Below are 13915 nucleotides of genomic sequence, written 5' to 3' on the forward strand. Positions count from 1 at the left end.
GTTCAAGAAAACGGTAACTGGAGCCTCTGTTCTGTTACTGAACATATATTATGTATTATAGGATTTTCTATTTTTCCACCTTGAGCTCCAGTCTAGTAACAACTGAATTTTCACCCTCTTGCCTTTTCAAGTTTTATGACTAGTGTGTAGTTCAGTGTATGACATTACTTCAGATAAATAAATGCATCAGTAAATAACATTCATTGTGTTCAGTATATGACTACATTAAAGCATTTATAGATAGGAGAAAAACAGTCACAACTGTTCTCACTTTATTAGTGAAGTGTGGAAAAACAAGGTTGTAGAAATTCAAATGTCAAGTGTGGCATTTTGAGATAAACGCTTCATTTTGAGACAAATGGTCATCAGTTTTCATTTAGCTCACAGTACATAAAGATTTGCCAAGTTAGAGCAGAAATACTGTTTCCTGAAATGTAAGCAATTGAGAACACTAGTTAGCTCCATGTCATGCCAATCAAATAATTTCATACCAAGTTATTGAAAAAGGTGTCAATTTTCCTCTAACTGACCTCATGATCAATACTGGGCCCCACCTTTTGCATTATTGCTATATGAGACATATCTACTTCTTGATGTCTCTGTTCACATCTAAAACGTACAATGTGACTAACCCAGAAAGTGAAATGTAATGCAAAAGATCTGTTCTGTTTGACCCTCACCTGAGAATGTTCCATAATAAGGGCCCAAGCTAAAAGAAAAAACAAAAAAACTTTATATTCATGAAGCATGATCAGTTTGTTCTGAGCACTCTTACTAGATAAGTCTGATGTTTCTAGCAAATGTGCTGTTCTACTCACTTCCTGGTCCCATTCACCAAGTTATGAAAACACTCGTTCACTGATGGGTGTGTTACAGTGATTTGATAATAATGCATTCCTGCAACTTGACCTCCAATTTAATTACAATATGCCAAGCAGATAGCACAAAAAAATAAAGCTTTATCAAGTGAATAAAACAGACTGAAAGTATAAACAGGAAAAGAAAGATCAAAATAAATCAGGTTAAAATACAAAGAGAACATTTGCATAGTACAGATGAAAGGCTGAATGCTGAAATGCTCCAATAATTTGGAGAGTATGAGATTATGTGCAGCTCCTGCTGCCCCCTGGTGGCCACAGCCATGTAACGTTTTAAATGCACAAAACACAGGACTGCAGGCCTCAGTGTTTCAGATCCTCACTTGATCCAAACAGCATCACCAGTTGCTCCTTGTAGGAAGTGATATTCCTCTTCATGATCTCTATACAGGGACCCAGCAAACGCTCAAATGCCTGAACATCGATCACTAAAAGAGAGGAGAAAATAAATGAAGATTTTATTTAAACTGGCCTATCTAGACATGTTTCAAGAAGGAAAGTGCTTCTGGGCTGTGTGTGTATTTGTGTAGATTTCAGAGAAAGTCGAAACTCCCAGCTGCTCTGCTCTTGGAATCCATCCATTCATCCGGAAGGATAATCCACTTCCCTTTACTCACTTCTACTTAGGAAAATGTTAGACTTTCTAAGGCAATTCTGTTTAATGGTCAAATGACAGTTTTAGCCTTATACTCACCAGTGCTGTGAAGCTGAGATTAAAGAGGTCACCAAGAACTAGCAGAAACTATTTTGCTAATTAATATACTTGAGAAGATTATCCAATTAGACTTTTCAAACTCTATTGAATCCAGTCCTTGGGTATTGTTAGGGGTGGACCTTTAGGATTTAAAAAAAGCTTTGAATGTTTTGTTTGATTAAATCCCAAATTTATTTAAATGACCCTCTTTCCTCACCCACTTTTCTCACTTTGAAGATTCTATTACCTATTAGAAAGTTCTACAATCAGTCTTCTCTCCCATGACCTCTTCTCATTTAACCGTAGGCAAAAGATGAATATGAAACACTGTTTTTCCATGGCAATGCAAAGACAAAATATGGACCATGGTGATGTAGAGCAAAATGCTTCATGCAGCATGACAACAAATTATGGAAAACAAAAATCTAAAACTCTGATTGGACCTGTGGAGACTGTATTTGTTGTGTATATCTCTAAGCAATAAGCATTAAGTGGCTTAAAAAAAGGCTTCTCCTCATGGTGGATGCCCCATCCAGTAGTGTCCTGTTCCAAATTTCATAAATTCCAATTCATTACAGTCCCTTTTGAAGTACATGCGATGAGTGAACATCATTCCGTAAGGAAATGGGACACAGTCTCACCTAAGCACTTGGTCTCTCCCACTGCATAGACTGATGCAGCTCTAGGGTTGTTAGTGACTAGCGCTAGCTCTCCAAAATACTGCCCCCTGGTGGCGCGGGCTATCTCCACCTCCTCAGTTTCCCTCGGGCTACTTTGCCCTGCTTTAATCTGGGCAGAAGTGAGACAAACAAACAATTACAGGATACACAGACATTCTGCGAGGTAAAAGGAATGAATTTCTCACACTTGCATTAGAAACACAAACAAAAACAAAGCATCCATTCACTTCAGCAGCACAGTCAGGTATTAAAATGTTTAATATAAATGCAAACATTTCTTATTTTGCAACTATAATCTCTTTCACTGAATGTGAGGAAAGACATAAATCATGATTTACTTTGCTCTTGATCATGATCTTTACTTCTCCAGACTCCACAATGTAGAAACAGTCTGCCTCATCACCCTGGTAATGAAAAAAGCTGTCCTGATTTCAGAAGGCCATAAACTAATGCTTCCACTTTAGATCAAGAAAGAACATACGAAAAACAACTTAAACGTAAAAGAGGTTAACCTGTTTAATGATCTGTTCTCCATCGTGGAAGGTTTTCACTCCTAAAACGTCAACAATCTTCATCCTCTCAGACAGCTGGGGAACACAGACAAACGCGATTATAAAGAGGATCAACCCAACACCAGTGATTAATGTTAGCAGCAAGAAGCTCAGAAGACCCAGCGAACACCACGTCGCATTGCAGAGTCCGATGGTGCTAGGCGTCTTCCACATTTGCATGCATGCACCGGGAGTGAAAGCCAACAAAAACCACGAGTACCTCAAGGCACTCCAGGAGAGGCAGAGACTCGATGAAAGCCTCATATGTTTTCCTCTTCTTTGCATTATTTTTCACAATCAGCCTGTGGAACGTTGCCCTGTCCTGGACATGGAACGCAGAAATGACTCCTACATACAGTATACACTCACAACCACCATATCACATGATTGTACACTGCCTGGCCGCAAAAAAGTCAGCGCCTAGATTTAACTAAGCAAATAGGTAAGAGCCTCCTATTGGATAATTACTGCATGGGTGATTATGTTTCAGCTGACAACAAGTTATTGATCCCCAACTGATGCAGTAAGTAGCTTCTCATTTGTTAAACAACCATGTCGAAAGACACACCCTGTGGTTGTGGAAAAGATGTTAATCTGTTTCAGAAGGGTCAAATTATTGGCATGCATCAAGCAGAGAAAACCTCTAAGGAGATTGCTGAAACTACTAAAATCGGGTTAAGAACTGTCCAATGCATTATTAAAAAGTGGAAGGACAGAGGGGAAACATCATCTTCCAGGAAGGAATGTGGTCGGAAAAAATGTTGAATGATCATGATGGGCGATCACTTAAACGTGTGGTGAAATCAAATTGTAGAAAAACAACAGTAGAACTCAGGGATATGTTTAATAGTGAAAGTAAGCATTTCCACATGCATAATGCAAAGGGAACTCAAGGGATTGGGACTAAACAGCTGTGTAGCCTTAAGAAAACCACTTGTCAGTGAAGCTAACCCGCAAAAATGGCTTCAATTTCCTAGGGAGCATAAAGATTGGAATCTGCAGCAATGGAAGAAGGTCATGTGGTCTGATGAGTCCAGATTAACCCTGTTCCAGAGTGATGGGCACATCAGGGTAAGAAGAGAGGCGGCTGAAATGATGCACCCATCATGCCTAGTGCCTACAGTACAAGCCTGTGGGGGCAGTGCTATGATCTGGGGTTGCTACAGGAATGTTATGTACCCAAAGAATCAGCTGACTACCTGAATATACTGAATGACCAGGTTATTCCATCAATGGAATTTTTCTTCCCTGATGGCATGGGCATATTCCAAGATGACAATGCCAGGATTCATCGCGCTCAAATTGTGAAAGAGTGGTTCAGGGAGCATGAGACATCATTTTCACACATGGATTAGCCACCACAGAGTCCAGACCTGAACCCCATTGAGAATCTTTGGGGTGTGCTGGAGAAGACTTTGCGCAGTGGTCCAAATCTCCCATCATCAATACAAAATCTTGGGGAAAAATGTATGCAACTCTGGGCAGAAATAAATGTTGTGACATTGCACAAGCTTGTGGAAAGGATGCCACAGTGAATGCATGCCGTAATCAAATCTAAAGGCGGGCCAACGAAATATTAGAGCGCGTCACCTTTTTTTGGGCCAGCAAGTGTAAATATAAGACACTGGATTAAAGTTAAAACCACCAATGCCCACAGCGCCCCTGGCTGGCTGGCGATGATGGTGGCAGCACGCGGAGTTCTGTACATGAGGGCCAGCTCCCCAAAGCAGCCTTTGTTATGGTATTTTCCCACACAGCAATTCACTCCGTCCTGCTTTACCTCAATGTCATACACTCCTCTGAGGCAGACAGAAAACACAAGAGAATATTCCAGAATATATCCATAAAAAGCCAATATGTCTGATACAGGGGACAGACAAGTAGAATAAAAATACAATTTTTACGTCACTAAAACAAATAACAATATAGATGATATGGGCTTGAAAGATGTAAAGATGTATATCAAAATTGATTGCAGGCACAAACCTGTCAATCACATAGAAATTGTCTCCATCATCTCCTTGCTCTATGATGTGTTCTTGCGCTTTCACATGCACCTCAAACATGGCATCCAAGATCTCTGAAAACTGCTCCTGAGAAAAACAGCCCCCCCCCCCCCCCCAAAAAAAAAACCCCAAAACAATTGCACATTGTTTCTATAAGGAAAACATTGGCAACATATCCATCTCCGCATTTGAAACAGAAAAGCTGTAATTATATGCATTTTATATAGGACATAAAATGGTTGCAGAAACAGACACGGAAACTTTACATCCCAAAGAAGGTCGCCACCTCGCCAATAAGGTTTTCCTGAGATCTCCAAACTGGTGTACACACTCGTATGTTTATGCACCCCCTAATACAGGTGGACAAATGAAGGGCACAGTACTACACAGTGAGTGCACCCATGTGAATTACCGCATCCAGAGTTTTGAACAGTAGAATGTCCTTGCAGGCTTCCTGTAGCCGGCTGCGCTGCTGGTCTGTTTTGGGGTAGATGACCTTTGGCTGCAGGACATCATCCTCATCATCATCTGGATTATAGGGCTCTGCGCAAACTACCAGAACGCGAGAGCCACTTTAGCATCACCCAAATTCAGAGAAAGGCAGCCCTCAAGCAAAGCAGTCCTTAGGATACATAAAGATACAAGTTAAAGGGAACTTGTTATCACTATAATAATACAGATATCTCTAGAATTACATACATCACAGTAATAATATGGGAATTTGTGCAATAGCAATCTGGGAATCTGTGTTTTTTGTTTTACTCGGGTACATCTACAATAACTAATCCACCCCAACTACACATTTATCCAAAATAGCAACGCACCAGTGGATAATACATCAGTCATTATTCACCCACCTGATACCCTGCGACTGCTTTTACTAGTTGATGGACCTACACAGAGCGATAAAAAGACATTTCATTAATGTATTTTTCCTCATTAATCTGTGTCTGATCCAAGTTAATGTTTCCCCCAAAACAATGAATAATTCATGGTTAATTGCATTTGATGCGAAAAGTCTAAAGACTTGTCTGAGAATATCAGTTAGATATCGATTACAGTTTTATAGCCAGACTTCATACTGATAGTTATAGAGGAAAGAAGCAATTATCCCAAGACATTAATACATATATAGGCCATTATACATCAGTCATCAGAAAGTTTACTTTTTTAAAATAAAAAACCTTAAGTTGGCCTAGGTTTTCCACCTACGTTTGAACGTGAAATCATCAGGAAAATAATCTTCCTTGTCGTCTTCCTCCTCATTGGAGTCTGATGGCACTGTGTCCTCATCAAACGCGACTGCTCTCTTCACACGAGACCTGCTGGCGTTGCGAGCACTCGACTCCGCGCCGCGCTGTTCTTTTAGGCTGCTGAAGTACTGAACAGCGAACTCCAGAAGGTCAGGAGGTCGCTGCACCAGCACCTCGGCTGTGTAGCCTTTCAGCAGGTCCGTCAAACCAGCCGGGATCTCCACACTCATATTAACACTGGAGTTAAAATACGTTTTAAATGCAGCACCACTTGCCAAACACGAGCTTTATGGGTATAATAAAAAACATCTGAATTGCTGATTCGTCACGCACGTCATGGATGACAACTTCGTGTTTAGAGCACAGAGCCCCCGGTTAATTCTCTAGTGAGCTTTCCAAAAGAGGCACCACACAGTGGGAAATGATGTTAATCATCTAGGAGTGGAGGCACATCATTGTCAAGATCGATAAATACTGTACCTCTGTGTATCATTAGCACAAACAGGACATTTAAGTTAAAGAAAAAAACCCACAGATGAATTTTTCAAATATAAACCAATCTTTAGAGAAATATTTACAAAATGGTCCTTTAAATGGGCAACAGCAAATTCTGAGCGATTTTTGCTTTGCATTCCTGATGTTCTAAATATTGCTGTGGTTCCTGCAACGGTTTGCTTCCATATTTGGGGAGTTATGCAGAGGAAAATACTGACCCCAGCCAGGGTCTCTTCACTAAATTAGACATCAATTCGCATCTTAAAAATCACAGCCCATCACATTTCCATGGACTCTTTTTGATGTTAAAGGAAACGACTCTTTTTGATGTTAAAGGAAACGACTCTGTAACTCATTCACAAGGCCCTTCCAACATAACATAGGAGCATGTAGGGAACTACACATGGCCATTAACTTAACCAAAAGAACCAAATAAAACTGGCTGGGTTGCTCACTTAAGCAGAACTACATAGGGTGACTGAGATGTATAGCAGACTGGCTATGGTGACCTAGGTTCTGCTTTATGTCTTTAAAAATAAAGGTGAAGACTACATGGACTGCTGATTCTAGATCAGTATCGTACATCTGGAGCCTGATGTCATGTCATGTACACCACGCACCACTGAAATGTCCTCAAGGATTCACTCAGAACCCACTTCACTGAACATTCGTCCATTTGAGTTTTCAGTTCAGTCAAATGATCAATATTCATTCAAAATGTCTTTGAGGCCTAAACAATCTGTTTTATTGTACATAATGGAAAAAATACATTTTAGTGAATGCCTGTGGCTATAATAAATCCCTATGGCCTAGTGCGAGCACACACAAAGGCATATGCCCACAAATGAAAATGAATCAGAGCTGAGATGCACAAGTGCCAAGAGTTATCGTGCATCTGTCCTTCTGTCAGCAGTATGGATTAGCTGTCTGGTTATTTCTTTGCCACCAAGTGTGATCATTATGTGGACACTGCTCCTTAGTGCACTTCTGAATTGAACAAAGCAAGGTACATCAAACAGAAAACAAAATTACACAGAGTGCTTCATGCACTCCAGAAAGCTGACTGACGTGTCTTTATGTACAATGTACTTAAAAGGGTGTTCTGACAACATTGGCAAAACAGAGAGGTTGACAGCAAAAAACCAGAAGGGTGCGTTTCCCTGGAGAACAGACACTGAATTCACAGCCAGATATAAGGCACATCACTACTCCTCTTCAAAATTGCTAAAATGATAAGGAAGTAGAACTAAGATGACTGGCTAATGTCCGGACCCTCATACGCATGTGTGTGTGTTAGGCCTCTGCTGCGTCTGTAAGCCCTTAACAGTCCCAGTATGAGGTCATGAGTCCCAGTATGTGTGTGTCACGATCCCTTGACCTTTCATGTGGCTCATAGGTTTGGTGCAATCCAGTTTAAGAACTTCATGGCCACCTCGAAACCCAAGAAACATGCCTAGATGTGGGGAACAGAGAGAAAGAACGACACAGACAGACAGATACAGAGAGACAGATAAGCAGACAGAGAGGGAGGGAGGGAGGGAGGGAAAGAGGTACAAAGAGTAAAAGAACAATTTGAATTTAAATTAAGAGTGAGAGACACTCTGATCACTGCCTAGGGAACACTTGCTAATGAGGGCAATGATGAGAATGTGTGTACCCTGCAATTTAGTTTTCCCTCCTTTAACACCTGATCCATCTCACAAAATACTTTTTAGGCTGGAGCAGGTATGTAGTCAGTTATAAGTGTAGTTTTGTGTACACGTATATATGTGTGTGTGTGTGTGTGTGTGTGTGTGTGTGAGAAAGAGAGAGAGAGAGAGAGAGAGAGAGCGAGACTTACAGCATTAGCAGGAAATGCCCGGAGCATGACTGCGTTAAAACCTTTATAAAGTGAGGTCACACCCTCCTCTCGGATCAGCTCCCTCAGAACATCCCGGAAACCATTAGGGTATTTTCCCGCTGGTGCTTAAGACAAACGGAAAATAACACAGCACATGTTATAATAGCACATGTTAAAATAACACAGCACAACTAGAGCCTGAATTCTTAGCACTAGTGAATGTTCTACAGTCAGGGGCTCACCTGTCTGGAAGCGAGATTTGAGCACGTCGGGGGGAATAGCGACAGCCCAGTTAAAGATTCCTGCCATACCACCAGCAAACAGCACACTAGGCACACTCAGTTCATTTGGGCTTCAGAGAGAAGGAACGCAAAAATTATGCATCATGCAGTCAAAACACAACACTTCCTCAGAGCTATAGCCTCTTCCACACTCCAACTAACACTTGCTAAATATATTCACAGTGTCTGACTGTCTGACTTCTACTAAAAAAAGCACACAATATTAACAAAAAATATGTAGTGGACAAGAATGGACTAGATATGATAAAATGACCAAACCAAGTGCATAAACAATAAACAAATCACTTAATACAGAGGGAGGGGAGTTTTTACTTCTTGCCCTCGGGAGTGAGGATGCTCTTCAGCCACTCGTAAGTCATGAAATACATCCCACTGGCTGGCACATCTGCGACACAGAGGTACAGTTGTCAATCATTTATACAGGGGGACAACAGGCAATCAACCACATAGAGGGAGAGCAGTCAATCATCCACACAGGGAGACAGCAGGCAATCATCCACAGAGGGGCAGCTGTCAATCATCCATTTGGGGGATAACTGTCAGTCACAGAGTGATGGTTGATAATCAACCACATAAAGGGCCAGCAACAACTGTCAATCACAGCTAAACCACACCCACAGCTCATTATGTTGATATACTTTCGTGGTACCTTTAATGTTATATTGTGGATGACTATTGTGTGAATGGTTTGGGTTGTAAACCAGACAAAGTTAGCTTACTACTCAGAATTTTGGATACATTACTAAATCATGGTTCTAAAAGTGCTAACATTATTAAAAAGGTCCTCTGTAGATGGTTTGTAGATATGTAACTAACTTGGGCCTAAATATTTACAAACAATTACCAACCCTAGTCAACACATACAAAAAATAGAGCCAGAATTATGCCCGAGGCCCTTTATGTCCAAACCATAAGCTTAACCCATTCACGGCCCAAATAAACCTGGATGCTAAAATCTTGTTGAGTCTGAAGGAGTGTGGTTATATTGGAGAGCACCGCTGTGTGAACAGAAAGGTGCAGCCGGAGAGAGCCGGGGACAGAAGGATCTGGAACACACCTCTCATCAGGGTCAGAGCGGTGCCTTTGTACACGCCCCTAATTCCACCCTCCCTGTAGATCTGCTTCACACAGTCCAAGGGTCCGGCATACTTCATCTCTCCTGAGGCCGCCTGGATCTGTGCGGGATTGAAAACACATGCACACGCACGACACGCACACAAACAATGTATGTTAATAAACTTTGAATTAAGGTTTTTACTCTTGAAACATAATAAATTTATAATGGATATTACAATGCAATAAAAACACAATGTTGTATCTAACTGGTTCCAGTTCTGGGTTGATGCATTTTCTGGACACAGACAGAAGTAATTCCTGAACTATGCAGGGTTTGCATGGAGAATCACCATTCACAATGCACTCTACACATACAGGAGCTTTTGGTTAGTTCCATGAACTCAGATGTTAAGTGACTGATGATTGTTCTGTCTCGTCATCTCAAGGCTTGACTACTGCAACTCACTACTTTTTGGTCTTCCTCCATGAGCCACCAGGTCTCTACAGTCGATGCAGAACGCAGCAACATGGCTGATCTTCAATCGTCCAAAGTTCAATCATATTACTCCACTGCTGTGCTCTAGTAGCTGCTCGCATCAGAATTAAAACCCTAGATTCAAGAAAGGACCATAACCCCCCCTACCTGGTGGAAACGGTCAAAGCCTGAGTCGTACCTCGAGTGTGGCTCAGCTTGAAACGTCATCTCATGGAATATGAGCAAGGCTCTTCTCTGCCATAGCTCCCAGATAGTGGAACAAACTTCCAATGGCTGTCTGAACAGTAGTCCCTTGCTGTCTTGAAAAGCAGACTGAAGTCTCATCTGTAGTCTGTGGTATTGCACTACTGATGATTAACTGAAACCTCTTACCACTTATTGTTGCTTGGTATTGCACTTATGCTCATTTTGTAATTCTTTCTATATCAGCATTGACTCCTGTATCTAGCAGTATCCTAGTTCAGTGAGATCTTGGACTCTAACCTATTGTACTAACCATGATGCATTCTATAAGCAGATGACAAAGCACTTTTGTAAGTTGCTCTGCATAAGGCATCTTACTAAATGCCAAAAACCTAAGACTGTTGCTTTTATGGTTTCCTGCAAAAAGTTGCCAGGTTTTTATATATGTATGTATGTGTGTGTATGTATGTTGTATTTATAAGCATTTGCATTCACAGTGTAAATGTATGTTAAAAGCATCCAATGCCTGCCCCTTGTTGAACACCATAAAAAGTCCAATAAGGGTTTACACTACCTACTCAGGGTACCAGACTCTGGTACACTCAGTAAACTATTTTGGAAAACAGTAGTGGTGATAGCAATGATGGATTAGCTACAGCCTTCAACGGTCAAATTTATGGCTGTTGCATAGTTATGGAAGAGGTGTTCTTAACACTGTCTACGCAGTGTATGCATTCTCTGCACTAACCTCCTTTAATTCAAACTAGAAGACAGAATAAGGTGTGTATGACTGCTATGATGTGTGACTGTGTACCTAACAATCACACTGGAGTTCACAGGTGATCTCAGTTCCTACAATATGCCGAACCAGGATGTTTTGACGAACAGACCTGTATCTGTAACTGTACCTGGGTCTGTATCCAAGCGTGTGCCTGTACCTGTAACTGTACCTGGGCCTGTATCCAAGTGTGTGCCTGCACCTGTAACTGTATCCAAGTGTGTGCCTGCACCTGTAACTGTATCCAAGTGTGTGCCTGTACCTGGGCCTGTATCCAAGTGTGTGCCTGTACCCGTAACTGTACATGGAGTGTGTGCCTGTACCCGTAACTGTACATGGAGTGTGTGCCTGTACCGTAACTGTACATGGAGTGTGTGCCTGTACCCGTAACGGTACATGGAGTGTGTGGCCTGTACCCGTAACTGTACATGGAGTGTGTGCCTGTACCCGTAACTGTACATGGAGTGTGTGCCTGTACCCGTAACTGTACATGGAGTGTGGTGCCTGTACCGTAACTGTCATGGAGTGTGTGCCTGTACCCGTAACTGTACATGGAGTGTGTGCCTGTACCCGTAACTGTACATGGAGTGTGTGCCTGTACCTGTAACTGTACATGGAGTGTGTGCCTGTACCTGTAACTGTACATGGGCCTGTATCATTGTTTTTGCATGTGACACCTACCTGCAGGAGACATTTGATTCTCTCTCCAGGTGCCATGATGGCTGTAGTGAACACACCAGAGAGCATGCCAGCCATAAAAAGCTGAGGATATCTGAAAAATGCACACACACACACACACACACACACACACACACACACACAAATAAATACACATACCCAGGAAGGCAGCACATGTCACCTTAGCAAAGTCTCCAAAAATCCTAAATAACCAAATACTCGAAAATGCCACTCAAGTAGAGCAGTGGTGTGCTTATGCTGAGGACAGTCTCCCATGTTCGGCAGTGAGAGTGCTCACGTGAGGATGTCATCTGGGTTTTCTGCTGCAGTTTCTTGCCGAGGCCAAAACCGAAGAATCAAACAGCAAACATAGGCGTGACTTCCGATGATTGGAGCTGCCATGCCCTTATACAGCCCCGTACACCCTGTCGAGGAGGAGAGAGTTGGGGAGAAGGATGGAGGGCAAAGTGATGGAAGGAGAAAAAGAGAAACAGAGAGGAGAGCAGGAAAGTGAATTAGAGAATGAGAGACCTTTTCTCTCTGAAGGAGGAGAAAGTCTTGTAAGGTGTATCCTGATCATTGTAGGCTGAAAACACCACCTACCCTACAGAGGGTTTTTCTGAAGCAGTCAAATGTTCCAGCATATAGAGGATGCTCACCCGGACCTGGTTTGGTTGGGTCTGTATGCGAACCTGTGCAGGGAAACACATCCTTAGTCTTCATGAAACAAGTTAATATTCACCCTGGACAGATTTGACAGATCTCAAGTATCGAGAGGAAAAGATTGCATGCATGCTTCCAGCAGAGCTGTCACGTGGTATGAATAGCGTGACTGCAGGATAAAAAATCTGGGTCAAAGGTTCAAAGTACATATACTATAAACTGGGTAGTGCACAATCGGCACCCACTCCACATATTAGAACATCATTCAATTACAAAAACCAAATTTGTTAACTTCTCCGACAGGATGACTCAAGTTACTAATGTAAGCTAGATAGGTAGCTGGTTAAATTACATTGTAACCCGAGCTAAAACAGCTAGCTGTCCCAGCTAACTTTCTGTAAATTAACTAAAGTCCAGCAGCAGTGGACGTATGTTTCGTGCCATTACGAAGTGTAATGTTGGATGTCTACCCGATGACTTAATTAAAAAACAATTTTTTAAAAATGAGTTAATAATCCATTAGGATAAGCCTTTATTGGTGTCAAGTGGATGTCCAGCGAAAACCAGACACAACACCTCCAATCCCCCGGCAAAGAAGTTCTTAGTAGGACTGAGTGGGTTGCGTTGTTTTGACATGGCTGAGTAGCCGTTGGAAGGACAGGTGACAAGTTTAGCAGCGTCGAAACAAAATCCCCTCCAAGGTATGTGCGGATGTTTACGGGCTAGCTAGCAAAAGATCGCTAGGTTAGCTATGTCAGCTAAAGAGACTTCGCTGTCCAAACGGGGACCTCTCACCTAAATATCCATCCGGACAGATTTTAACTGTTACACTGGGCTTCTGACGCGAAGTAGCGTCCCTATAAATTGTCCGTGTAAGCATTATGCTACAAATAAAATGACAAAAAACCGCCAATAAAACCGTGGTTTTGAATCACATTACGATAACAAGCCCGCTGAAACGTTTGAACGTCATTATCTGGTTTTCATTAACATATGGCTTTCCCATCCCGTTTTGTTCTCAATATGCTCTATTATGTGGACCCTTAAGGGCAAACTTGGGAATCGTGGACACCCTCATACATTTACTGCCCTTCCTGGAGAACTGCATTATTCATCGTGTGCTATGAATAGGCTTCTATCCGAGATCACCATCATTAGGTACTGCCCATTTCGAGCAGTAATGTAATTTTACAATAGCTCATGTGAAAGAAAATGCAGGCAACCACCAGCTGCTGTCCCAGTATCACACTTTGACCAAGGGCGCTGTCAAGGAAGGGCCTTGAAATTATAATAATAGAATTCCTGAAAATCAGTCATAGTTTTTTTGGAAAGTTTCAATGGACCCAATGTCCACCCCTGTGA

General features: G+C 41.9%; 2 protein-coding genes across 4 annotated transcripts; both read right to left on the bottom strand.

Moving 5' to 3' along the window:
- Positions 1–259: 259 nt before the first annotated feature.
- On the bottom strand, positions 260–6418 carry prkar2ab (protein kinase, cAMP-dependent, regulatory, type II, alpha, B). 3 transcript variants are annotated; one of them, XR_004775397.1, is made up of 11 exons: positions 6022–6418; positions 5667–5702; positions 5222–5361; positions 4790–4896; positions 4449–4602; positions 3024–3125; positions 2765–2839; positions 2591–2656; positions 2214–2361; positions 681–1306; positions 260–427 (listed from the first exon to the last, which is right to left on the bottom strand). XR_004775397.1 is itself a non-coding variant. In XM_035520639.1 (10 exons), exons 1-10 carry the CDS (start codon positions 6290–6292, stop codon positions 1182–1184), a joined length of 1218 nt encoding a protein of 405 aa, XP_035376532.1. In that variant the 5' UTR covers positions 6293–6418; the 3' UTR covers positions 260–1181. The 3 variants fall into 3 exon arrangements, 2 of the variants coding, with proteins under 2 accessions (XP_035376532.1, XP_035376531.1); XM_035520639.1 differs by having other exon boundaries at positions 260–1306; positions 4790–4890; XM_035520638.1 differs by having other exon boundaries at positions 260–1306.
- Positions 6419–7279: 861 nt separating this feature from the next.
- Positions 7280–13373, bottom strand: slc25a20 (solute carrier family 25 member 20). Its single transcript, XM_027018765.2, is given in 11 exon segments — positions 7280–8010; positions 8398–8522; positions 8640–8749; positions 9012–9084; positions 9757–9874; positions 11894–11984; positions 12189–12207; positions 12210–12270; positions 12272–12315; positions 12490–12582; positions 13084–13373. Coding segments are annotated over 11 exon segments (903 nt in total). The 5' UTR covers positions 13190–13373; the 3' UTR covers positions 7280–7947.
- Between the last annotated feature and the right edge of the window lie 542 nt (positions 13374–13915).

This window comes from Electrophorus electricus, chromosome 20, assembly GCF_013358815.1.
Source record: "Electrophorus electricus isolate fEleEle1 chromosome 20, fEleEle1.pri, whole genome shotgun sequence".
In the NCBI taxonomy this organism is placed as follows: Eukaryota; Metazoa; Chordata; class Actinopteri; order Gymnotiformes; family Gymnotidae; genus Electrophorus; species Electrophorus electricus.